The sequence below is a fragment of the Syngnathus floridae genome, chromosome 3, assembly GCF_059516105.1.
Source record: "Syngnathus floridae isolate MCC-2025c chromosome 3, RoL_Sflo_1.0, whole genome shotgun sequence".
NCBI classification, from domain to species: Eukaryota; Metazoa; Chordata; class Actinopteri; order Syngnathiformes; family Syngnathidae; genus Syngnathus; species Syngnathus floridae.
The window spans coordinates 2,543,157-2,570,852 of record NC_142415.1 but is presented as its reverse complement, the minus strand read 5'-3'; the positions used below and the strand labels follow the sequence as shown (position 1 = coordinate 2,570,852).

The following is a 27,696-nucleotide window of genomic DNA, read 5'->3' as shown; positions in this document are numbered from 1 at the left end:
CCACAGAAGAGCAACCAGGGGGGAAAAAAACCTACCTTTTAATAGGCAATCTTAACGGTATTAACTTACTACAATGGAAACAAGATTACTAGGGTAACACACAGACTATATGAAACCACTAGAATTTCTATGGTGTGAAATAATCAAAATGGCCTTTTTGCAATGTCTGCTTTTGTGTTTAACAGAAGCAAATGCCCATAAAACAAGTTTTAACATCACAGATCAGCAAAAGTCTAATCATATTTGCAATCGCAGGACAATCATGCAGAAAGACAAACCACACGCAAACACGCACACAACACTTACTATACATTTAAAACATAGTTGGATTTATTTGCCTCTCCAATGTCTCTTTGAAAACAATAAAATAATAGTTTCAAAGCCAAAGGCATGGATCCAGTCGAAAAAGCCAAAGATTCTGAACGAGTGGAGTTTTTTTTTTTAAAGACAGATCTTTAGAAGTCCATTAAGACTATGAACTGAAAAGAACATTGAGTACCTGGAAGGTAAGCTGTTAAAAAAAATAATAACCGTGAGAGGATTGGGGAAATATTGAGTAATGCGTTTGCTTATGATTTTGCATGTAGGACTGAGGTAACGTGCTACTGGTGTTCAAAGAGCCGAAATGCAACTGCTTGCCCATTGAGTTGCCGATCATTATTAATTGCGTTAATGTTAAAGGCATGTTAATTGGCGGTGTAATTAATTATTTAATGTGTTAAAGTGACAGCCCTGATTAATTAATTATTGTTTAGTTAATTAATTAATCTGATTAGTTTAGTTAATTGATTAGTTAATTGTCTTGCCAGTGTTTGTGCAGAGACCGTAATTTGACTTTTCAACAAGGTTTGTTCAAGTTTGCAATTGCAGAATTTTTTTTTTAACCAGTTCAAAATTTGATGATATCATAAATGACAATCAATAATCAACAACCATGCTTGTGTGTTTTGGAATATAATCCAATATTGTCTTCATCAAAGATGAGACTTTTCCACCGAACTGCGTACTTCGGACTTTTTCAGACCAAAATAACCACTCTCGGGATAAGCGCAAATCTGGGGTGGACAGTGGGTGTCTTTGCATTATGGTTAGAGCAAGAAGGGAGAGTGACCCGTGCAATGAGCAAGTTGTTAAGCAAATAAAGACTTGGATGCTGTTATGATATTTAAGACCTGCTGAAAGTGTTAGTGTTTGGAGAGTTTTTTGTGTGCTTTTTCCATAACGCTTGTCTATGAAAGGTGAATGACATTGCCATTTAATGTGTTCATTTGCTCCCAATGGAGGGGCGTTAATTTTAATTTTTTAGTTATTTTTTCTTTAGCCGGCATTAAATTGATTGACCTTGTGTATAAAGTCATTTTCTTTTGTGTTGCTTAACCGGTTTAAGCCTGGAGCGCATTACCACGTTTCAACCACTAGAGTGCTGTTATGTTCTATCCGCAAATACATCGTTTTTGTTTTCCTTGACTAATTGTCAATCTCATAGCCAATGAAATACATCAGAATTAACATGTGACAGCACCGTCTGCTCGTAGAATTTCTTGGAATTTTTTTCAAGCACAGTAGATGTAGGAATTTCAAAATAAGTGACGACGCGCTTGAGGACTTCGAACCTGGAGAAGTATTAGATGGGGATTTGTGCCTAAAATATGTGTGTGGACAACGGGGATAAAGACCAAGAAGATTTTGAAGGCTTCGAGTCATAATGGAGGACTAATTAAATCAAGGCTGTTTCAAACGCACTCGCCTCCCTCGTAGAATTTTAAATATATATATTGACTGTTAATAGAAATAAAGGTTTATATGAAAGCCGCAAGTGAATGTTTTTGGAATTATGTTTACATCTGCTGCAGGGGCTGACATATCAATTATATTTTAGGCATTGTCAATATTGTTGAATTTCCAGTACAACTTCAGGTTTTAGGGAATGCTTCTAAAGTTGTCCACAGGTTTTAGAGGCGTCTTCTGCCATGCTCTTTAGGCCTTAATGTGTTAACACATCTAGATGTACCTGTAAATACGATGAAATAAAAAATTAACTTCTAAACCTGTGACTCATATTCATCTTTTCATCTGAGAGCCAAATGTCTTTAGTATACAACAAATGCAAAGAAATTGACCTATGCCTTCCAATTGTTTTTGAGTTCAATTAGACATTAGAAGCCTTATTTGTCCATGGGTGTGAATGTAAGTGTGAATGCGTGTTTTGTACGGTATGATCCCTGCAATTGACGGGCTATCAATCAACGGTACAAACATGCCTTGCATGACAGTGGCCAATAGCCTCTAGCTCACCCGTCCGTCACCCTAATGGTGACAAGAGATATACAAAATGGATGGAAATTCAAATGTTTTTGAGTGATTTAACAGCCTTGGTCAGATTGCTGTAAAACTCTGTCATGCTGGAAGGGAAAAAGGAGTCGACCACAGAGCGAGGGAGTAAGCCACCAAGGTCCGTCTGGAAGAAAGTGAGGACTTGGGTTTTGTTGGGCTCTCTGCAAAGAGAGAAGCTACGTAAGATGATAGCAATTGGAGCATGACAGAGAAATGCAAGCAGCGACAGCTGACATATTGAATGAAAATAAAGGCAATTTTTGCAAAACAGAGATAGAAGCAGCGACAGCTGATGAACTACCTACCGGCCAGCATGTACTTAATTCACTTACGCTGACATGGGGACACAGATGCAGCCGCACGGATGATTGAACCCTCTCACGTAACCTGACTGAACAGGGCAACCCCGATGACTCACGTTAGTGGCTGTTTGGTAGGACACAAAACACACATGCATATACAATCCACACTTTGACTTTACTGCAGTTCACACACATAATACAAGAGTGTCATGTGCTCTGGCATGTTTTGAACATTCACTTCTTGTATTACTATGAGGGATGGGCGAGGGACTAGGTACGAGGATGCCAGATATCGGGACAATACCTTATTTCAAGCCTTATCTTATTGCCTTACTTTAAAGGCTTCAGGTACTTATGATGAACGCCAATATAACCAACTGATACCTAAGGCAAAAAAAAAAAATCTGACCGAGTAAGCTTTCCTTGCCAGTAGCTGGCTGTTTGACACATTGGTATATAATTTGCATCAGTAAGACAGAAAGCTATTTGTTCACAACTATCTGTCATTGTTATCAATAAAATTCTATTTCTCACATGTACTAGTGGCATAAGTACTTTGTATAGGTATCAATAAGTAGTAAAGGGTGAATACCCATACTGGTATCAGTCTGAGAAGAAGTGCCATCAAACATCCCTAATAACGACGTTTTAAGCCTGTCAATACTCATGTGAAACGGGATTGCATTTTACTACCATACTTTTCAGACTATAAGTCGCGTTTTTTTTTTTACGTAGTTTGGGTGGGGGGGCGACTTATACTCAGGAGCGATTTATAAGTGTAATTATTCACAAATTTTTACTTAATCATTAACACATTACTTACTACAGGGATGAGAACGGCAAATGAAAATAACCACTGAAAAGTAGCCGGGGTCTGGGGGCCTCATGCTCTACTGGGGGGCCAAAGGCTTGTGCCCCCCCAGTTGCCGGAGGGCGCCAGGGGCCGCATTTCCCACCCCCCCCCATGGGGGCCGCAGTGGGCCAGGGGCCACAGGCCCTCATTGGGGGCTGCAGGGGCCAATGGCCCCTATTGGGGGCCGCAGGGGTCCAGGGGCAACACCCCGGAGGGGCCTCAGGGGGAAAAGCTCCCTGGAAACTCCTGGATTTTGGCAGTATAGCAACCCCAAAACCATTAATTTCATCACTCAATTTCAACAGTTTTGTTAAAAAAATATTCCTGCTTGGTGGGCTACCAAGGTGAATATAATACAGTCAACCCTCGGTTTTCGACCACAATCCGTTCCAGAAGGTGGTTCGAGAAGCGAATCGGTTGAATTCAGAATCTATTTTTTCCATTACAAATAATGGAATTTTGTTTTTAATCCGTTCCAAGACTTTTTTAAGCATTTTTTCATATGCGCAATTTTGTCAGATCGCGCAACTGCAGCGCACCGCCGAACGCGCAACCGTAGCGCGTCGCCAACCGCGCAACTGCAACGCGCTGGTTGCATTATTGTGACAGAGCCGTTGCTGAAATTTAGAAAATATTTTTAAACTCCTGATGTACTTCCCAAAATTCAAGTGGACCTAAGTGCGCAGGGAGCTTAATTTTGTCCGATCGCACAACTGCAGCGCACTGCCGAACACGCAAACGTAGCACTTCGCCGACCGCGCAACTGCACCGCGCTGACCGCATTATTGTGACAGAGCCGTCGCTGAAATTTAGAAAATATTTTTAAAGTCCTGATGTACTTTCCAAAATTGAAGTGGACTTCAGTGCGCAGGGATCTTTATTTAGTCCGATCGCGCAACTGCAGCGCCCCGGGCGTTCACTGTCACATTGTTTTAAAAGCGTCTTTGTGTTCCGAATTGTAAGATGACGCTGCTCTCGAGCAATGCCCATCTGAAGCAGTTCCTGATCCCGTTCGACATAATGGAAGTTTAAAGCAGTTGTTCTTGCTTACTTAAAACGTCTCTCTTTATTGCTCCCTCAACATGTGACAGGTTATAGTCCAGTCACATTTTTCTAATGGGCCGTGTCCCACTTAAAGTGGTCCTCATGGAACACAATGCTCACAAATAAACAATCCTATTGTTACATCTTTCTTTTTCTTTTTTCAAGTTAAGGCCTTTCCTTTGAACGTAGGGCATTAAGTGCAACAACAAGTCTAAAAGAACACATCTATAGAAACACAAGCAATACTAGGCTCTTAGTTCAAAACACATTACATTTCAGGAGTGTAACCACAACATTTCCAACGTATAAAACACGTTTTTCTTCTTTTTTTTCATACTGTATAGTCTTTCAGGTAGTGGGGTCTGATAACTTGCCGACCCGATCTGGTGTGATCCTCGTTCCCCTGCTGGGGTATACGATGATGTGGCCCCCTCTGTGGGTGCCTCTTGTGTTGGAGAACATCCTGTGCGACTGCGTCTGAGGTGGCGACGATTCCTTCTCAGGACCCTGCCTGAGTCTAACTCCACCTCATACGATCTGTGGCTCACTTGCTGAACCACCTTCCCTGGTCTCCAGTTCCTGTGTGAGTCACAGGGCTGTACTCTTACACTGTCTATATCAGTGTCTATGTCTTTTGCCGTGCGGTTGTAGTATTTTTCTTGTCTCTCGATGTTGTTTTTCAGTCCCTGGTCATTATGTGCTACCTCAGGTTCCAGCAGTGTGCCCTTTATGGGAAGCAGAGTCCTGGTCCTCCTGTTCAGCAGTCTCTGTGTTAGGCTTGTGTTGAGACCCTGGCTTGGTGTGTTTCGATGATTCAGCATGGCTAAGTAGGGATCCTGTCTCGCTGATGCAGCCTTCCGCATCAGTTGCTTGGCGGTCTTTACTGCTGATTCTGCCTTTCCATTGGTCTGTGGGTAACTCGGCGACGATGTCCTATGTTCAAAGCCCCACTTCTGGCTGAAGCGCTGGAACTCCAGGGATGCATATTGGGGTCCGTTATCTGAGATAACAGTGTCAGGTATTCCCTGTCGGGCAAAGTGAGCCTTCAGTTTTCTGATAACGGTATTGCTCTTAGTGCCAGGTAAGTAATCTACCTCCCAGAAATTTGAATAACAATCCACTGTTATTAGATAGTCTTTGTTGTGGGAGGAGAAAAGATCTGCTCCTACCTTGTTCAGGGTCTGCTGGCCATGTCATGTGGATGTAGTGTCTCTTTCTGTTGTTTTGTGTCCACCGATCTGCAGATGTCACATTTGGAGATGAAGGTCTTGATCTCCTCGTTCATCCCCAGCCAATACAGACACTCTCTCGCTCTCCTCAAACATCCCTCCACACCCAGGTGTGAGGAATGAATTCTGTGTGCCATGTCCACCCTGGGAGCATCTGGTATCACAGCTCTGTCTCCCCGGAACACCATGCCATCCTGGGATCTCACTTCATCTTGGAAGTTGTGGTAGTGCGGTATGTCATTTTGGTAAGTCCTTTTTCCCCTTTGGCCACCCCTGCAGTATTCTGTTTGCCACACTCTGTAGTTTTGTGTCCTCTTATGTTGCAGCTCTGATGGCACTCAGCCTCTCTGCTGAAATGGGTAGGTAGCTGACCATGTTCACAGTCTCGATGTCCGTCTCACACTCTTCCTTGGTGTTCTCTGGTAAGTATGCTCTACCGAGTGCGTCTGCAAGCAGCATATCCCTGCCTGGAACATATGTCACCGTAATGTCATACTGTTGCAGTCTGAGTAGCATTCTCTGCAGTCTCTTTGGCGCACTAAGTAGTGTTTTTCTGTGGATATTCTCTCAGGGTTTGTGATCACTCTGTACTGTGACCTCTCTTCCATAAGTATACTGATGAAACTTTTCCATTCCAAACACTATGGCCAAACATTCTTTTTCTATTTGAGCATAGCCCTTTTCAGTCGATGTGAGTGCCCTGATACCAAATGCAATTGGTTTACCTTTCTGTGTCAGGGCGGCCCCCAGCCTGGTGTCTGAAGCATCACACTGGAGTGTCAATTCCTCTTCCTTGTTGTAGTACTGGAGAACTGGTGCTCTGGCAATTTTGTTTTTCAGTCTGTGAAACGCTCTTTCTTGGGTGTCTGTCCATTCCCACATGTTCTCCTTATGTGTGAGTTGTCTCAGAACCTCACAGTCATCAGAGAGATGATCATAGAATTTAGAGAGATAATTGACCATCCCTACTATTCTCTGTACACCTTTCACATCGGTGGGTTTTGGCATGTCTCTAATTGCCCATACTTTCTCAGGGCCGATCCTCAGTCCCTCGGCTGTGAGATGACCTATGTAGGGTACCTCTTTTTGGCTAAGCTGGAATTAGTCTGCATTCAGCTTGATGTTGCGCTCTCTGCACCTGGTTAGGAAGTGTCTGACCTTCTCGTCATGGTCCTTTTCCGCCTCCTCTTGTGTTGCTCCTTCCCCTGTGATTAGTACATCATCTGCTATGATGTAGACTCCAGGGAGGCCCTCCAGGGCCTGCATGAGCTTTCTCTGGAACACTTCCAGTGCTGGGCTTATTCCCATTGGCATTCTTAGCCATCGGAAGCGCCCAAATGGGGTGGCGAATGTGGTAAGGTAACTCGACTCTTCTTCTAGTTTCACATGCCAGAAGCCTTGCATCACGTCACAGACTGTGAATACTTTTGCCTTGGACATCAGTATGTCATCAATGGTTGGGAGTGGATAGTGACTTCTTTATAGTGCTCTATTCAGAGGTTTTGGGTCTATACAGATCCGGAGCTTCCCAGTAGGCTTTTACACTACTACCATGCTACTTGATCCAGTCAGTGCAACGTTCCACTGGTGCAATTATCCCTCTTCTCTCTAGATCTTTGAGTTCCTCTTGCAGAGGTGTCATCATGGCTACCAGCACTCTGCGTTTCGGCAATTTCACTGGCAGTACGCTGTCATCTATCTCTATCCTATATTCACCCTCCATGCAGCCCAAGCCGGTGAACACATCCTCAAATTTTGTCCATGGTCATGTGACCTCCATTTGTCACTCCTTCTTCACTATGCTGTCAATAGCCAGAATGTTCTCATATTTCACTTTTATGAGTTTCATGGCTTCACTGGCTTTTCTGTCTACTAAAAGGGTTCTGCTGTTCTGGTCCACTACTTGGAACTCTAATCTGTACAGTTTATTGTTTCTGGGATTTCTGACTTTTACCCTACACGTACCTAGTGGAGTCAGCTTTGTCTTGTTGTACATCACTAGCACTTTCTTGGTGTGCTCTAGCTATGTGTCTGGATTTAAAAGATCAATGGGGATGATATTACAAGTGGCCCCACAGTGAATCTGGAAATCAACTTTTCCTTCGATCTTCATCCCTGCAAAGAGCTGTTGGCCCTGACTCAGAGAGAGCTGAATGGAGGCTATCCTATCTAAGATTGAGCAAAAGGCTAACTAAAACCTGGACCTGTTGCCAGTGCATTGTCACAGAAGCTAAGTAAAAAAAAATCATGCCAAAAAGAATCATTCAAAATACAAAACACATTATTTTGTTTTTTTTCTGGCACCGTCATGTGTGGCAGCCTTCCAGCAGTTAATTGAATTTCCCCACGGGGATCAATAAAGTATCTATCTATCTATCTATCTATCTATCTATCTATCTATCTATCTATCTATCTATCTATCTATCTATCTATCTATCTATCTATCACAAATCAACAAATAAATTCATCATTACACACCATTCGATGAAATTGTGCCGTCTTCATATTGCCTAATTAAAATGACATCAACAAAGTCTCGAGGCGCTATGATACCCATAGCTGCTGAGGGCGTGACTGTTCGGCAGACGGAGATGTCCTGCAGAAGATTTGGAGACAAGACAGTTTCTCAGAGAACTGCTTTGAAAAATGTATATTACGTTATCTATCACACACATTTAAAAGCTGTACTAAAAAAAATACTATAAGCACAATAATCAATGAATTATTTTTTATTCAACTGAGAGGAGTATGAGCTAAACAAAAACAACATGGACAGTAGAATCACAACTTTTTTGCCTAATGACCTGACCCAATTTGATTGTAAACAGTTTATGGCCAATCATACACCAAGTGTAAAGTCTGCATAATGGTCATGGAAAATGTCTGTAAAACTGGTAAAATTTACAAACCTCTGTGATTTGTTCCAAAAGTTCAAACTTCTTCACATTATTGTCCCACTTGACTCTGAGCCCTTTTGGTACCGGTTTCAGACACTCCCATACATTCTCTAGGGTGTCATTTATAACTCCATCCCCTTTATAGCTGCAGAAGTCAAATCAGAAAACACAGATTACGCCAGATACAGCCTTATAACTCCATCCACTTTATAGCTGCAGAAGTCAAATCAGAAAACACAGATTACGCCAGATACAGCTTCATATTGCATTCATTCTCAGAGCAACATAACTAAACCATTAGGACGTATGGGGTATATGCCACGGATATCCGGTAAGACTCATATTTCTAAACCGCATGAGGGCGTTCTAAGCCTGTGGAATAATTGGAACTGCAACCGACAATGAGTCTGACGTCAGCACCGCAAATACTTCCGGAGTCAGCGGAGTTGTTTATAAGTAACACAGAGGATGAGGATTTCAATGGATTTACTGATTTGGAGTGACACTGATGGTTCGATAAACTTATTTATGTTATAGTTATTTGATATATAATTTATATATAGTTACTATATAGGCCTGTGGAATAATTGGAATTGCAACTGACGATGAGTGACGTCAGCGCCGCATGCACATCCGGAGTCAGCAGTGGCGTTGTTTAAAACTGACGCAGAGGACAAAGATTTCGATGGATTTAATGATTTGTAGTGACACGGATGGTTTGATAAACTTGTTATTTATGTTATAGTTATTTGAATAACTGTTAACATGTTACGTCAGGCACGTTCTCAGTTCCTCGTTTATGTTTATGTAACGTTAGCACACCGTATCGTTTACCCAGTTGTTGCCTATTCATGTCTGTTCTTGATGTTGGATTTTGTCAAATAAAGTTCCCCCAAAAATGTGAGTTGTAGTCCGGTGCGACTTATATATGTTTTTTCTTCTTTATTATGCATTTTATGGCTGGTGCGACTTGTACTACGGAGCGACTTATAGTAGTGTTCAGAATAATAGTAGTGCTATGTGACGAAAAAGATTAATCCATGGTTTGATCACATATTTTATCCACCTCAACGGCCTCCACCTGCCCCTGGTCCACAGGTAGGACTACCCAATCAAGTTGAAATGGAAAATAGGCTGTGAATTTAAGCTATGAGTAGGAAAACATAGAAAAGGGGGTGTTTACATTAATAGTGGTGTGGCGCTCAGTAAGTCCATCCATTTTCTATACCGCTTATCCCCATGGGGGTCGCGGGCGTGCTGGAGCCTATCCCAGCAGTCATCAGGTAGTCGGCGGGGGACACCCTGAACCAGTTGCCAGCCGATCGCAGGGCACAAAGAGACGAACAACCAGCCGCACTCGCGCTCACACCTCGGGGAAATTTGGAGTGGGCAATCGGCCTACCAAGCATGTTTTTGGGATGAGGAGGAAACTGGAGTGCCCAGAAAAAACTCATGCGGGCACGGGGAGAACATGCTAACTCGACCCAGGGAGGGAACTCCGAACTGTGAGGTGGACATGCTATCCAGTACGCCACCGCCGCTCAGTAAGTGAGCTTGTCAATTTTGTGGAGCAAACCGATGTGAATCAGGTGTCCCTATTCTAGTATGAAGCCATGATATGTTGAACATGCTTTTCTTTTTGAAAGCCTGAGGAAAATGGGGACAATCAAGACATTATTCAGAACAGCATACTTCGATTCAGAAGTTATTAGAGGGGGAAAATGCAGGTGCAAAAAATTATAAGTTGTTTGTCAACAATAACCTCCAAGGCACTAAAATGTACAAAAAAGAGACGCTTTGATGAAAATGGAAAACAAGCATCAAAACGGATTGAAGAATACACGGGGTCCTAGGTTTACGATGACCTCGAGTTGCGTTGTTTTGTGTTTACGACACAAGTCTCATATATTATTTTTATGTTATTTCTAAGATGACTTTTTGTATTTCATCTCATATATTTAAAGCCTTTTTTGGACCGATTTTGCACCGTAAGCATCGTAAAGACGTCCTAAGATTCATAATGCGCGCAGGAACTTGTTGACGCGCGAGGCGGAACTGCGAGAGGCTGTGGACCGACGAAGACGGCATTACCCACTCACATGGTATACGCCAGAGGTCAGGAACCTTTTTGGCGGAGAGAGTCATAAATGCACATTTTTTTAAAAAATAATTTGATGTGAGAGGTATACCATTTGAAGAACAAAAAACGATAGGCAAAATACAATTAAACGCATGTATTTTAATTAAGACCAACGATGTTTTGAGTGTACAAATGTATTCTTTTTAATAAAGTTTTCATAGCCAAGAAAAAAAAAAAAATCACCATTAATGAGACTTCTGGGGCTGCATCGTTTTGCTGATGGCTTTGTAGTCCGCGGTGAGGTTGAGCTTCATGCAGGCGTTGAGGCTCTCATCAGTTAGACGTGACCTTAGGTTGGTCTTGATGAGTTTGAGATGAGAGAAGCTGCTCACACGTATAGGTAGATCCAAGCATGGTCAATACAGCAACGCTCACTCACTGCAGTGAGTGATATGTGACTGGAAGCGCATTCCATGTTTTCACAATCAGCTCGTCTGCATGTGGAAGTTTTTTCATTTCTGTCCACTTGTGTTGGCTGGCCAGTTCTGCTTGCTGTCGTGCAAGTTTCTCCAACTCTTCATTCAGCGACTTGAATTTATTCACCTACGCGAGCGGCCTTCAGATCAGCAACTTCAAGCTCAAACTCTCCGACAGACACACCAGGGATGTAACTCAGCTCCGCTACATCCAGTACGCACACGTGTGGATGAGTGATGAATTGAAACAGACGAGTGTGCTCACAAAAATCTCCAAAACGTGCTTTGAACGACTGCAGGAGATTAGATGTCAAGCTAGCTACCTGCTGAATATCAACATGTTGAGAGGGGTCTTTTGCTGTGCAGGCAGCTTTAAAATTCCCTCATTTTTCAAAGTGCAGTAAACGGCCCGTCTCAATATCCGCAACGAAGAGCTCTGGCTTATTCTCGAATGCAGACACAGCTTGTTGAAGGGATGCGACTGTATTTCCAATGCCTTGTATTTTCACGTTGAGTTGGTTTAGATGGGCAGTCATGTCCACAAGGTAGTAAAACTTAAGAAGCCACTCGGTGTTGGTTAGCTCAGGATGCTCAGCATCTTTCATTTCGAGAAAAGTCAGGATTTCGCTCAGGCAAGCTGCGAAACGGCCGAGCACATTCCCTCTTGACAACCACTGGACATTGCTGTGCAGAACCAGACCAGGGTAGGCATTTCCAACTTCATCCAGCAGTGTTTTAAACTGGCGAACATGTAACGCTCTGGCAACAATGGAGTTGACCACCCGAATAACCAGCGACATCACCTCACCTAGTTGTTCAACACACATTTGCGCACAAAGCGCCTCCTGATGCAGAATGCAGTGAAGACTGAGGATAGGTCTGTTTTCATGTTGACGAAGAAGGGCCACGAATCCTCGTTTTTTTTCCCACCATACCGTATTTTCCGGACTATAAGTCGCTCCGGAGTATAAGTCGCACCAGCCATAAAATGCCCCAAAAAGTGAAAAAAAAGATATATAAGTCGCTCCGGAGTATAAGTCGCATTTTGGGGGCAATTTATTCGACAAAATCCCACACCAAAAACAGTCATGAACGAGCAACAACAGGCTAAACGATAGCAACAACAGGCTAAACGATAGGTATGCTAACGTGACAAACACAAACAAAGAGCTGAGAACGGGCCTGACGTAACATATAGAGTGATTAAGGACAACTATTACATAAATAACATGTTTATAAAACCATCAGTGTCACTCCAATTCATTAAATAGCAACAACAGGCTAAACGATAGGTATGCTAACGTGACAAACTCAAACAAAGAGCTGAGAACGGGCCTGACGTAACATATAGAGTGATTAAGGACAACTATTACATGAATAACATGTTTATAAAACCATCGGTGTCACTCCAATTCATTAAATAGCAACAACAGGCTAAACGATAAGTATGCTAACGTGACAAACTCAAACAAAGAGCTGAGAACGGGCCTGACGTAACATATAGAGTGATTAAGGACAACTATTACATGAATAACATGTTTATAAAACCATCGGTGTCACTCCAATTCATTAAATAGCAACAACAGGCTAAACGATAGGTATGCTAACGTGACAAACACAAACAAAGAGCTGAGAACGGGCCTGACGTAACATATAGAGTGATTAAGGACAACTATTACATGAATAACATGTTTATAAAACCATCGGTGTCACTTCAATTCATTAAATCCATCGATCGTTCTTTGTCAACAATGGGTGCGCACGGCTGAGGGCGCTTGCATTTCAAAATATTCCACAGGCTCATATAACGATAGATAAACTATATTTCAAATAACTATAATACAAGCCAATAATATTATCAAACCATCCGTGCATTTTAATCCCATTAAATCCATCGATCAAATTCCTCGTCCTTTGTCAACATCGCCGCGCGTGCGCCCTGACGTCAGCCTCGTCTTTATTCCACAGATCTACTATATAACTATATTGTAGCGTTAACAAAGTACAAGGATAGACGTGGGTTTGGTAAACGGCTCTTTATTAAACAAAACAAACTTCCAAGCGTGTGGCGGCGTGGACTTCCAGACAGATCGGGCGTGCGTAATGGCCATGTCCGAGCCCCGCGCACCGTTCGCGGACAACCACTCGGCCGAGCGCCGGCCCCCGACTCAGTAGAGTAAGCCCGGGTGTGCGTAAAAGCCATAATAGTTTTTCAAACCTTCTATGTCACTCCAAATCCTTAATTCCTTTAAACTCTTTATCCTCCGTGTCACTTAGAAATGATCACCGCCTTGTGTGGGCACGTTTGTATGTAAACAACCGCCGCGCCGCGCCGCGCTACTGATGTCACTTGAAATAGTAATCCATTGGTACATCACGGTTCTCCAAACTTTCTTTCTGCTGCTCGATTACTGTTTTCAGCTGCATATTTTACAACTTGAAGTTTGGAACCTGCAAAATATGAGTTTCTTTTTGGTGCCATTTTTCTTAAGCCCACCCAGTTGATGAGTCACGGCCAACGGTGAAATTTAGAGCGCCCTCATCCAGTTTCGTCTGAAAATATAATTTTTTTTGGTTGTTTTATCAAAGTCAAAGTCTGCTTTATCGTTGATTTTTTTTTTTATATATACTAAGACACGCAAAGAGATTGAAATTACGTTTCCACTATCCCTTGGTGAGATAGTACACATATGCATACAAGCAACACAAAAAAAAACAAGAAGGCACAAACAATGAATAAATAAGAGTGTTGAATAAATGATAAATAAACAAATAATAATAAATAATAATAATAAATATAAGAGGAGCAAACAGACAGTGGACTTGGATATGGTGCTTTAAAGTGTTAATTGCTTTATTTGATGTTTTCTCTATTTTTTATGTTTTGAATATGTACAAGATAAAGATATAAAAGCATGTGAAGTGATCAACTATACTAAAAATAACATGGGAAGTGGTCAACTATACTTGTAAGTGATGTCTTAATGATCAAGTAAAAATTTGTGAAAAAAAACATATAAGTCGCTCCTGAGTATAAGTCGTCCCCCCACCCAAACTATGAAAAAAACGCGACTTATAGTCCGGAAATTACGGTATATGGAGCACCATCGGTACACAGAGAAATGAGTTTATCCATAGGTAGATTTTTCTCCTGGGCAAACTCCATGAACGCCTTGAATAAATCCTCCCCTCTCGTTGATCCCTTCATTGGCAAAACAGAAAGACTTTCCTCACGCAGCGTGTCACCGGCAACATATCTTGCAATCACACTGAATTGGGATACATGGCTCATGTATGTTGATTCATCCAAAGCGAGGGAGAAGTAGACTGCTGTGTTTATGTCCCTCACTTGTGTTTCCTCCACTTGATTTGCCATCATAATGGCCCGATCATGAACGGTTCTTGCTGACAGAGGCATGTCTTTTATCCGTTTGAGTATCTTTTCTTTATCTGTGAAGTCATCAAAAAGTTCATTAGCCACATCAAGCATAAATGTTTTGAAATACTCGCCATCAGTGAATGGCTTTCCGTTCCTCACAATTGCTCATGCGCCAGCAAAACTAGCTGAATTAAAGTCACCTTGTCTGGTACGTACACGGAGTTGCTGTTGACTAGCTTGGACTTTCCTCTGGAGCTCTTCTTCTTTCTGCATTCACGCATTCTTTCTGCTGTCCCCAGCTGGGTATTTGGTTGCAAATGTCGCATGTCGTGTCTCAAAGTGGCGCTTAATATTGGAGCGTTTCATTGATGCAATTTTGTCATTGCATATGAGGCACATAGCGGAGCCTCCTCTCTCCACAAATGCGAATTCTTAGGTCCACTTACTCTGAAATGTTCGGTAACCGTCATCTTTTTTTCTCTTTGCCATCAGCGAGGCAGGCACATAGCGTGGGGAAGTGCGAAAAGCGAAGTCATGGTCGAACGTTCACTAACCAGCAACAGGTGTGCGTGATTTGGCCAGATTTGAGGGGTGTGGTCGTGCGTGTGTGACAGGAGTATTGTCTAATAAAAATAGCGCTTTTTTGTCCGACCTGGCGTCACCCTTCTGTACACCGAAGGGCAGTTGGGATTGGCTGATATGACGCAACCGTGGATTTTGGCGGTAGAAAACAGATGGGATGGATTGCAAACGCGATCGTATTTTATATGTTGAAAGCTAATTTAACGTTTTTATTTCAGTAGGTCTATTTTTTACTTTGATAATATAACAAAATTATTTATGACTTCAATTGAGTAACAAATGTCAGATTTGTCCACGAGCCAGACGCAGTCACCAAAAGAGCCATATACAGCTCGCGAGCCATAGGTTCCCGAACCCTGGTATACGCCATTTTGGACTGTTGCATAATCTCTCACTTGCAACGCCCCATCCAGTGTGCAAGCCAACCGCAGGAATAAATGTAAGGAATTGTTTTCTCTTTTTCTATTACTGTACTATTTCATTTTATTACTTTATTACTCGCCGCGTAGGAACAGATCGACGTAAACCGAGGACCCCCTGTATCTAAAACGGCGAAGGCTCACCGTTGAGGAGTTCTAGGATGATCAAAGACAGTTTGGCGTTACTTGTTAGTGCTGTGACAGTTAGAAGATGCCTTTGTGAAGTTAATTTATTTGCAAGAACCCCCCCTAACCCCCCAGTCCCTTTGTTAAATAGTAGCTGTGCAAAAGAGGTTTCAATTTACCAAATAACACCTCAACTAGCCTAAAAAGAAATCGAGGACTATTTTGTGGACTTATGAGAGTAAAACTGTTCTTTTGGGTCCAAGGGCCACAGAGAATTTGTGAGACAATCTCTAAACTCTGAATTCAAGGCACCGTTCACAATGAAGACAGTCTAGCATGTTCGTGAAAGCTTCATGATATGGGCATGTTTCTTCTGCTATGGTGTTTGAATATGTCAAAATACTTGTGGTCATGCTGCCTTGTGCTGAAGAGGACATGACCATGAAATGGGTGTTTTGACAAGGCAATGATCCCAAACACACAAATAAACGAGCAAAATTTTGGTTCTAATCCAAAATTCGAGTTTTGGAGTGGCACTGAACTTGTTCACACACAGTAAATTTATGGGGTGTCATCAAAAAGCTGTTTCTGAAGCAAAACCAAGAAATGTGAATGAATTGTGGAATGTTGTTAAAAAAAACTTCAAGTGGAAGAACAACTGAACGCTGCCAAAGGTTGGTTGACTCTATGCCTTGCACTTGTGAAGAAATCTTGAATAAACTGAGGTTATGTAAAGAAAAATACTAGTTTCGTGAGTCACAGAATTGCTTAAATTTGTTCAGTTTGAACATAATGGTTTTGAGTTTGTAGCATCAACAGCAGATACTACTATTGTTGTGAACACCCACTTTTCTACTTTTCTTTTTACTAAGAGCCCAATTTCACAGCAGTAGTCCACCCCCACCCCCTAAAAAACTACATCGGCATATGCAGCTTGAGACAGCGTGTATGTAGAGGCAATACTGTTCCACTGTCCCTGCACCCCCCCCAAAATGTCTGAAGACTCAGCAGAATAGGTTGATTAACTTTCCTCTTTTACTCCTATTACATATGCCTGCTCATTTCTCACTAAAGACTGTTTCATAATTTTATTAAAATGAATATTATGAGGTTGAGGGTTCTCACACATTCCCTGGGAACTCGGACGAAGGTCGCCATGACACAATGACGTCATTCTGTGGAAGACAAGAAAATGATATTTAGTGATAAAGAACTACTGTTGGAATTTCTAGATTTGAGAATAACTAGCCAGTGATTTTGAAGCTGGATCTACAATGAACTGCAGGTCCAAGTGCCAAAATTAAATGTAATGCCTTTATTGGCAGTATTATGTGTGTATTTTGACAAGCCGGCATTGATCAGATTTATCTGATCCATTAACAGGTGTTGCACTCAACACACAGCTTCAGACTCAGATGTAAACTTGTGTGATCAGATAAAGATACAGTCCCCCGCCTACTGCACGATGACTGCTGGGATAGGCTCCAGCACACCCGTGTGGGGACAAGCGGTATAGAAAATGGATGGACAATGTACAACAGTTAAGAAATTTTACAAGGGATGGCTTAAGTGCTATACATTCGCAATTGACTGCCACTTCACTAATGGCATATCAGAATAGGGTTGTGTTAGATTCTTTTTTGACAGAGCGAGGGGGGATATGTTTGATGTTTGGGAAAAATTGTTGTACTTATATCCCCAACAATACTGCTCCCGATGGGAGTTTCACATCAGCACTGAGGGGACTGAGGGAATTGTCCAATGAATTAAAAGCATACTCAGGTATATCTAGTCCATTTAATGACTTGTTGGAGAAGTGGTTTGGTAAGTGGAAAGGGTTAGTCAGTGGTGTAATTATTTCAGGTGGACTATTTGTGTTTTGTGGTTGTTGCTGTGTTCCTTGCATTAAGGTCTGTTGAGCGCGCCGAGGGGAACGGCGTTGTCGAGTTAGTCAGATTTAGGGTCCACGAAGATGGATTAAAACATAGTTGTTTATTTTGCTTGCTCATGTACTCCACAGGTTTCATCGCTCGCACCGGGTACAATAATAACTGACACACACCCACTACATAGAGACCACATTTGGTTAGACTTTTCCATTATGTACTACACCACACTTGTGGTCCCTAAAGATACTGACGACTCAGAGTCGGGTCCAAGGGGGGTGGACCTGATAGTAAGAGCGTTGCCGTGTCGGGGGCCACGCGCACATTTTGGCACACACAACAGGGGGTGGGATGAACTGGCTGTTTAGGCCATGTCAACAGGGTTAGGGTGTGAGCCTTCTCTTGCTTTCACTGGCTTCCCCTCCTCTATGACACTCTTTGAACATACATATGATTTGATCTCAGTTAAGATTGCAAGGTCACACATTATTTCACAGGCTAGGCAAAGTCGCCCCCTTGCAGGAGGGCTGCCAAAAGTAGTATACTCTCTATTCTCTAGCAGAGAAGGCCCCACAGCTGTCTCAATCTTTCTGGCATACATTGAATAGTTAAACTGAGACAGCAACCTCCTGGTAATTACTAACAGCATAGCAAGCATTAAAAATAAAGAACTGGGACAAACTCTAACAGTTACAGATGACTACAATAACAATAACACCAACACCAACAATAATAATAAAAATAATAATAATAATTAAAAAACAAATAATAGTGATGATAATAATATTTTCTGAATTATTATTAATATCCTTTGTTTTACCCAAAACAGTAGTAAGCATTAATAATAAGTGACCAAACCATGAACTGGTGCGACACGCTCAGCCATAGCGAGCATGCAGTTTGTCCAGTAAACTTAGCATAAAATAATAAAATAAGTAATTTGCGTTATGAAAACGCCATTTCAGTCAAACAAAATCCTAACAAAAGTTAGAATTCTGCTTTTGACAACACGTCAATATCATATCTTATGTCGGCAAACGGAAACGCCGTTGATTTATACTAATTTTAGTTTACTTGGGTTGTTAGAACATAATGCATTATCTTAAGGTGTCTTCATCTTATCGATCTAGTAGGATGTGAATGAACATTTTATAAACCTACCGATTTTTTGCAGACTTTCCATCCAGATTCATCGATCCTGTAGCTCTGCAAACATTCAGCCACCACATTCGCCTTATGTTCATAATCCATGGTAGTTAAGCAGTTGGAAGTTACTATTTAGAGCATACCATAAATAAATGCAGCAGTTTTCATTTGACTTACTAGTTAACTTTCACCATGAGCAACCCTTTTCTCTGAAAATAAAAAACGTATAGAAACAGTACATTATGGTGTTTCGTGTAATGTAGTGAATAGTGGTAAATAAAAACGTAAAAAAACGTTAAACACGTCGGCCAAATTCTGTTCAGGCGATCTTTGACCAATCCGAAGCTAGCGTTAGCTACAATGAATGAAATGTGCTGGACATCACTGACCTAACAGGAAGCTCGTAAAGGTGGGGAAGTACGTATTGAATACAACACTTCGCAAGCACAGCTATCACTATCAATAACTATAAATTCACTCCCTAACGCAATGTAAAGGCACGAATGCCCCGCGTACTACGTTGAAAAAGAAAGGAAAATTTGTCGAGTCGACTCATGTTTGGGGGAAAAACAACTTCCGGTGAATAATTTTCAAAAGAAATCCAACATCGACAGCGGAAGATGTGTTGTTGATTTTAAATTGTAAAATACAGCGAACCTTCGTTTTTCGCGGGTGTTACGTTAAAAAAGAACCCGACATCGACGTAATCTGCATATTCATTATTAGTCGTAGTAGTAGTATTATTAATATACCGTATCTTTTTTTCAGGCAATTACGCCTCTCTTACAATGTCACAAGCCTCCTGCAGCCCCCACAGTTCAATGTTTTCTAATCATTTGTTAGATTTAATATGTTTAACTTTTACAATGTAAAATGAAGACTAAATATGAGCTGCAGGCTGTGAGAAGAAGCCTCCTTTTCATTTCATGGACGAAGCATATCACAACACTGATATTGAACTTTGTGCTTATGTGTTTGCATTAAAATATCCCCTAATCATCTTGGCTTATTATTTTGCATCTGTGATGTACAAAGAAATTCTTCATTCAAAGTGGGCTGGTCTAAACTATGAAATAAGTCCCATTGCGGCCCTGCCCAGAAGTTAGATAGTGTGGGTCAGGGGAATGAGGGAATGTCTGCCCTGCTTCTGCAACCACAAATCTTAATAAGATCTCTGATCCACTAACAAAATTGACAGCAGAGGCCAGTGTTTCAACAAGTTCACTCTGCATTTGCCAGCAGTAGGTTCAACAGCAGCACAGGAAAACACTATACCAAAAAGCACAGTTGATTGAAAATGACATTTTCTGACACAATTTAAAATTTTGGACCTGTAGTCCAAAAGCAAGGACCAGATCCTTGATCATGAGTAGGGCCAGACACACGGTGCACTAAATTAAGAGTTAATGGCCCGGTTTAGGAGACAAGGCTTAAGCCTAGAGACAGTCTAATATGCTGTTTGGCCCAATTTTAAGTCACTTTCACGGATTTATACCTTAAAATAGGTATAGATTCAGCCTGTTCTGGTTTAAGCAAAGCAATTGCAAAAGTGTGGATTAGAGCTACTCTGACTAAATTGAAGTTTATATTAATCCAGTCAGTCTTAACTTTAATTTAGTACAACTGTTTGTGAAAAGGAGCGCAGATACTTTGGGAGCATGGAGTATTTGGAATACCTAAATGAGCAGCAGCAATCAGGCCGGCCAGGCAAATACTTGTGGATGGGAGTAACCCATCGAATGAATTTGAGTTAATAACTTTTAGAGAGCACTGTACAAAGATGCACTGGATATAATTGCATTGCTTGAGACTAGACTTTCCTCCATGGCTCAAAGAGGAAGTCCTGTGCCCATTTCTCTCCAAGTTATGATCACTGAGATTTTTGGCTGCTGAAACCTTTCCCTGTGAAACTGGTGACTTCTGTGGTGTAAATGAAGCAACAGCGTGTATAATGGTTCACAATGTCTGCAGTGCAGCAGGAGGGTGAGGCGAAGACGTAGTTTTGGGCAAGCAGGGGTCGAACCAACAGGCAAGCAGGAGTGAAGCGCAATCCTGGTCAAGACGATAGGTCGGGGTAGGTGGACGAGCAAGCAAGATCGGCAACAGGAATTGGACGGCACCTAGAACAGAAGCAAGGGGCAACAGGGGCAGGCGCAGGAACCGGGAGCAAGACTGGCAGCTACATAGGATGAACTGACAGGTAGTGTTGAGAATGTAGGATTTAAATACAGTGGAGCCTCGGTTTTCGAACACATCTCAGTGTGCAGGGAACTTTATTTGGTCCGATCGCGCAACCGCAGGGCGCCGGGCGCTCAGTGTCGCATTGCTTTAGGAGCGTCTTTGTGTTTTAGGATGGCTTTACTGCTCCCACTTGCTTCCTTTGGAGGCATGATTAGAGTTGATGCAATCCTCAGAGTAACGAGAACGTAATAACGAACGGAGTCAGTTGGCATGCGGGTCCTCTCAGCTCAGCTCGCGAGGTTCGACAACCGAATTTCGTCCGACATCTGTTGCTGACTGTTTTCACTTTTTCCAGAATGTCATCTGCGTAGCGTTTCCATAATGTAGGTCTGTATTCATCCGGGGCTGTTGAGAGTGATTTCTGTTCCGTGTTTTTGTGAAGAGTGAAATGACATGTGACTCGCAAGAGTAGTTTATATGGGTCACTTCATACATTTCAAGCAACATAAAATGCCTTGCATTAAAAACGTAAGATGAATACGTTTTAACCACATTTAAAAAGTAAAGGATGTCAACTTTACCAAACCACCCCCAACAAACACGTACAAACAAACAAACAAACCACTCGCAAAAACATTCTTGAAACATACAGAGCACGTATTACGTACCTAAATGCAGCCCTTCTATGATATTAGAAAAGTAAATTGTTTTGTTCTTTTCCTTTAGCAGCATCGACTGTTTCCAATTCGATGAAACCCGAAGAAAAGTACCCGCTACTTCAGTGGTGCGAGAATGCTTCCTTGGGTGTGCGAGGATACCCCGGGGGAAATTTACAGATACTGCAGATACTGTGCACCTCATTTGATGACTACTTCTCGTGTGGAGAGCTACAACCCTGTGACGACTGGATCCGGCACCCTTTTAAGCAGAATATGGAAGATGTTGATGATGATAGCAACATCAAGGAAGATCTCATCGAACTGAGAAACAATCATGGAATCCAAATGGAGTTTACTTGGAGCACTTCTGGGCTTCTCAGTTGGAAACATATCCCGCACTAGCAAAAAAGGCTCCCACTGTGCTCGTGCCTTTCGCGACTACTTACATCTGCGAGACTGGAATTTCCTGTCTGCTTCACATCAAAACCAAGAGCAGAAATTGGCTGGATCCTCAACACGACATGCGAGTGGCACTCAGCACCAAGATTTGATGCCATCATAAATGGAAAGCAACAGCAACAAAGTCACTGAGTTTGGCGCTCAGCCATAATAATTCACAACACACATAGTACAAGCACAATGTTTTTTTTTTGTTCTTTTTTGCTCGTATGAAAGTAATCTTGATTTTTGTAATCCTGCAATGCATAATTTTGTTGTCAGTTATGTAAATAAAGAATTAAATACATGATGGTTTTGTTACTTACACATTATGATTATGTTATCAATATTGCTTTTCATCAATTCTGGAAGGGGGTGCGAGAACTGGTTGGTGAATTGAATGGGGTGCGAACAATGAAAAAGGTTAAGAACCACTGCACTACTTCTGCTTCTACTTCTTGTTTTTTTTACGATGGCGCACAATTTATGCAAGTGTCTGCCTCTAATGTTTCGAAGGAAGAAATACAACAACACGGTGTGTTTACTGTGCCTTACAATGTTGGCAGGACAGTATGAAGCCAAATAAATTAAGGCGGCACTTAGGGTGTTTTCACACTTGGTCCCTTTCAGCCCTCTAAACAAACTCAGATCGATGACTCAGCATTTTTTGTGCATATGTGAACACGCCAACCGTACTCAGACCCCTTTAAAATGAACCGTACTGAGACCACCTCAGGTCTCAGTACGGTTCGCTAAAAAGTCAACAGTACGGTTCACCTAATCTGTGCATTGTGAACACAAAGCGCACTGGGTTCGCTTCGCCTTTTTGCACTGTATTGTAACCTCCTTGGTTTGCCGTAGATTGGTCACGTGACTGCAGGCGCAATAACAAAACTGTAGAGAACAGAGAATCCAAAGTATGGCAGCAGCAAATCGTGGTCGTGACCGTGGTTCTAATAGTAAACGTAGAGAAGCGTGTGCCGTTCAAAGTTCTGCCACGGCACCTGGACGCGGCATAGTTTGGGAAGAAGACGAAACGGAATGTCTTTTGGAAATTTAGAACGACGACAGCATTTAATCACAACTATCTACGACCCACCGTAATACGAAAGTATTTCAAGAATTTCCTGAGAGAATGAAAGCAGCCGGTTTTGATGGAACTTCTATACAATGCAGAATAAAAGTGAAAAAACCAACTGAAAACTACCCAGAATGCAGTGCAGTGGGAGTGTGAGAGCACTAGAGGACCTAGTGTGAACAGAAAGAGGACTGAGGCCCCATCAATGTGAACACAAAAAGAACTGAGTTTGTTTCCTCTTGGTCCACTTTTTGGTCCACTTAAAGAGGCCTGACTTTGGTTCTTTTAAAAGGGTCCAGGTGTGAAAACACCCTTAAAGAGGCCTGACTTTGGTCCTTTTAAAACGGTCCAGGTGTGAAAACACCCTTAAAGAGGCCTGACTTTGGTTCTTTTAAAAGGGTCCAGGTGTGAAAACACCCTTAAAGTGATTGCACCCCAATCACGCTGATAAGATGCTTGAGGTTTTTCAGTGAAAACGGGCTGATTATGGCCAACAATCATCCCACTTTGTGAATGCTACATTAGTCAATCAGCAAGCACTGTAAGCATCATATAAAGCAGCGTACCATATTGCTCAGTGCAAAAAAACAACAACAAAAACACCATTGCAGAAGAGCTGATACCACCTGCAGCCGTGGAATGCTGCCTCATTTTGAATAAAAAACAGCACAAATTGTTTTATTTATTTTTGTTTTGTAGGTTACAATTTTTTTATATATTGTGCTCCTGAGTTAATGTTGCTGATTACTTTGAATTGAATATTATTCATTGCTGTTATTTAATTTAACATTATGTATGTTTATTATTATTTTATTGTATTGTTTTGAGCATAAAATGGAAGTTGGTCAAGAATGTTCATAGTTTGAATAATTATAATTTATTTTTTAATTTCAGGCAAAGTGATGCACTTTGAATCTGTTCTGTTACAGACTAAAAAACAATGTTATCAATAAAGTTATTCTTTATTGTAAGTTGATCTTTCTTTTTTATTTATTATTTGTTTTCTTTGATGTTAATAACAGGGGGTGGGGGCGAAATGTTTTCTTCTCCCTAGGGTGTGCAGGAACTGGGGTCAAAATACAAAAAGTCCTGCCTGGCTACAAAAAACAGATATGCTCAAACCTCATTGAATAAAGTGCATAAGCAGACAAGTATATTCACATATTAAATAAATAAAAGAAAAATTTTAAGCATATAATTATACCTACACACCAAATCAATAAAGAAGACATAACTAGACATTTTTGATAAGTGGTATCTTATGTTTTGACTAATGCTAGACGCCAGTTTTTGATTACGACTGAACGCTCTGCACAGAGGGAAATAGTTTGCCTAACAAAGAAAAGATACGGTTGGAAGCATGATTAAACTAAGAATAAGCAAAGACATGATGTATCAAAAGAACAGCAATAGATTAATGATGTCACAGCCAAAAGCTAACATAATTTTGTACAAAATGACCAAATTGAAAGAATGAGGTACGACAGTGTATGTCCAAGATTGGAGAAGAATGTTCACAGGAAGGTCACGTGGAGATAAAACCAGCAGGTGCCAGAGGGAGCCAGCCAAGGACTCGGCCAAAGATGATCGCCAAGGCCGAAAGACGGGATGGAAGAACACAGCCCCCACACACACCGAATCGCCCATAACCAGCACCCACTCCCATGGCGAACTTGCCCCACCCCAAAGACTCATCACCCATCAAACTCGGCCCACACTGGCATGTGCAACTGATATAAACTAACCAGAGAACCTTGGACGTTGCCTTTTCTGAATGGAGACTTGCTGCTCTTGAAGGGCCCAGTGCAGTATTGTACTTTCCTGAAAACAGAGCTGTCTGAACAAGAATTGTGATTGAACTCAACCAACCTGTGTAAGTCTAATTTGTGCTTCAGTGTCTTAGCATTTTCCTAAATCTGAAGAAATCAAATGAGCACGCAGTGAATAAATTGGATGACAGGTAATTGGCAATGGCTTTTGCCGTGAGGCGCAGATAACGCGCTCCCTAAATTGTGGACAGAATCCAGCAGGTGTCATCACAGAAAATAATTGAGAAGCGCTGGCTTACGATGTGGTGGCTGCTCTCAATGTTGATTTTTTTTTTGTTGTAGATTTTACACAAATGACAATATGCGTGGTGGTGAAATTCATGCAAAGAGGGCGCACAAGAAGACTGCTCTGATAGCGCTGATAAATAAACAAAAAAATGTGCTCGTACCTGTGCGATTGCTTTATGTTCGAAATGTGTGACTGACATGAATACATCAAGGAAAAACTATTTTACAGGTAGTTTTTGGGTTTTTTTCCATATTCATATTTCTTTTACAGAGTCATTTCAAGGTCTACAATGGGTGGTGCCTGATGTCCATCGAGTTCATCTTCAGAGAAGCTGTTGGCGACACGCACAGAGGCCACGGATGATGAAACAAGGACCGCAATGGCTTTAAAATTAAAACAGGCTCCAGCGCTGAGTAGCAAAGTGGGCTATCAAAAGCCCACAAGAGAGTGATGTTTATATTGTTACCCCCTTGTGTTTCGCCGAGCTGGTTGTTTTGTTTATTTGATATGTCCTACATAAAATATGTATATATTTATTTTGTAACTTAGTAGTTTTGTTCTATTAAAACAGTCCCCATTTTTTAAATATTGTACGTATATTTTTACATTTTTAAACATATGATTTAAAAACATTGCACATTTATATTTGTGATGGTTGGATAATGTTTGATTTTTTAAAAAAATGCAGGTTCAATTATCGTTTTGGTTAATTTTAACAGCAAAAGGTGTATTTATATCTGCAGCTAACATAAGTATGACTGTTACTGTAACCTATTTTTATGTTAAAAAAATTAAATTTTCACACCCTGGACCATCACTAATCAAATGCATTTTCACAACATCCTGGAACTACACAAAGGTAAGGATCACAGGTAAATGTATTGAAGAGAACCTCAATGTTGAATAGACGTCTAGATGTTCAAATAATCACTAGTTATTACGCGATTAGCGCTAATCGCGCTAATAGCTATTAGCCATCATTCGAACGTCTACTCAATAAACGTCTAAAAAAAAACTTTCACATATAGACGTCTAATAGACATCTGTCACGTAGACGTCTAAAAACAACGTTCACATATAGATGTCTAATACACGTCTATGCCGTAGACGTCTATAGTATAGACGTCTAATAGATGTCTATTAGACGTCTATGTTATAGACTATAGTCAATACTATAGACCAGGGGTCACCAACACAGTGCCCGCGGGCACCAGGTCGCCCGTGAGGACCGCATGAGTCGCCCGCAGGACTGTTCTAAAATTAGCTCAAATAGCGGCACTTGTCAGTGAGCTGCATCTTTTTATTTTACAGTCAAACCTCGGTTTTCGAACGTCCCGGTTCTCGAACAAATCGGAATTCGAGCAAAAAAGTCGAGATCTTTTTGCTTCGGTTGTTGAACATAATTCGCAGGTCGAACCTGGCGAGATGAGCCGGGAGGACCCGAGAAAACCCGACCGCGCGGCCCAGATGCCGACTGACTCCGTTGTTATGGTATTTTCGTTACTTTGAGGATTATATAACCCCTAATCATGCCTCCAAAGAAAGCAAGTGGGAGCAGTAAAGCCATCCTAAAACACAAAGACGCTCTTAAATCAATGCGACAGTGAGCGCCCGGCGCGCTGCGGTTACGCGATCGGACCAAATTAAGCTCCCTGCGCAGAGGTCCACTTAAATTTTGGAAAGTACACCAGGAAAATATTTAAAAATATTTTCTAAATTTTAGCGACGGCTCTGTCACAATAATGCGACCAGCGCGGTGCAGTTGCGCGGTGGGCGACGCGCTACGGTTGTGCTTTCGGCGGTGCGCTGCAGTTGTGCGATCGGACAAATATGCGCAAATGAAAAAATGCTTTAAAAAGGCGTGGCTTTTTTGTCTTGAAACGGATTAATTTTTTTCCATTATTTGTAATGGGAAAAATAGATTCGGAATTCGACCGAATTGCTTCTGGAACTGCCTTCTGGAACGGATTGTGGTCAAAAAACAAGGTTTGACTGTATTTTTGCTATTCTTGTTAAAATCACACTTACATGTGAACTGGAAATGACAATAATAACACATAGTGAAAGCCAAATTGAGCAAATTGGCTATTTCAGAAGTGTGTGTCAAACTGGTAGCCCTTTGGCTTAATCAGTACCCAGGAAGTAACTCTCGGTTTCAGAAAGGTTGGTGACCCCTGCTATAGACCCTATAGTATGGACCAGTGGTTCTTAACCTGGGTTCGATCGAACCCTAGGGGTTTGGTGAGTCGGCTTCAGGGGTTCGGCAGAGCTGGTATGGCATTGTATGTGTGTGTGTGTGGTCCGGTTGTGTCTTCTTTTTCTGTGCCATGATTTTGTCTAATTTACAGATGTGTCGGCTTTTTGTGGCAGTGACTTCCTGTTTATGTATGCTCTCGAAGTGTCCGTGCGTGTTTTTGTCCGGAGGAAACTTGTGTTTGAACTGCTCCGTCAGCTGCTGTAGTTCGCTGTTGATGTTGAGTTTATTGGTGGTGCATCATATACGTTCTTTGACCAGAGTCCTCCGCACTC

General features: G+C 41.6%; 1 protein-coding gene across 4 annotated transcripts; it reads right to left on the bottom strand.

Annotated features, from left to right (window-relative positions):
• Positions 1 to 308: 308 nt before the first annotated feature.
• stard5 (StAR related lipid transfer domain containing 5) lies at positions 309 to 19,329 on the bottom strand. Of its 4 annotated transcripts, XM_088371498.1 has the most exons (8): positions 19,143 to 19,329; positions 18,897 to 18,962; positions 18,769 to 18,813; positions 16,847 to 16,896; positions 8,672 to 8,804; positions 8,241 to 8,358; positions 2,667 to 2,760; positions 309 to 2,495 (listed from the first exon to the last, which is right to left on the bottom strand). In XM_088371498.1, exons 2-8 carry the CDS (start codon positions 18,897 to 18,899, stop codon positions 2,345 to 2,347), a joined length of 594 nt encoding a protein of 197 aa, XP_088227624.1. In that variant the 5' UTR covers positions 18,900 to 18,962; positions 19,143 to 19,329; the 3' UTR covers positions 309 to 2,344. The 4 variants fall into 4 exon arrangements, with proteins under 4 accessions (XP_088227624.1, XP_088227622.1, XP_088227623.1 ...); XM_088371496.1 differs by having other exon boundaries at positions 18,769 to 18,962; XM_088371497.1 differs by lacking the exon at positions 18,897 to 18,962 and having other exon boundaries at positions 18,769 to 18,881.
• Positions 19,330 to 27,696: the final 8,367 nt, after the last annotated feature.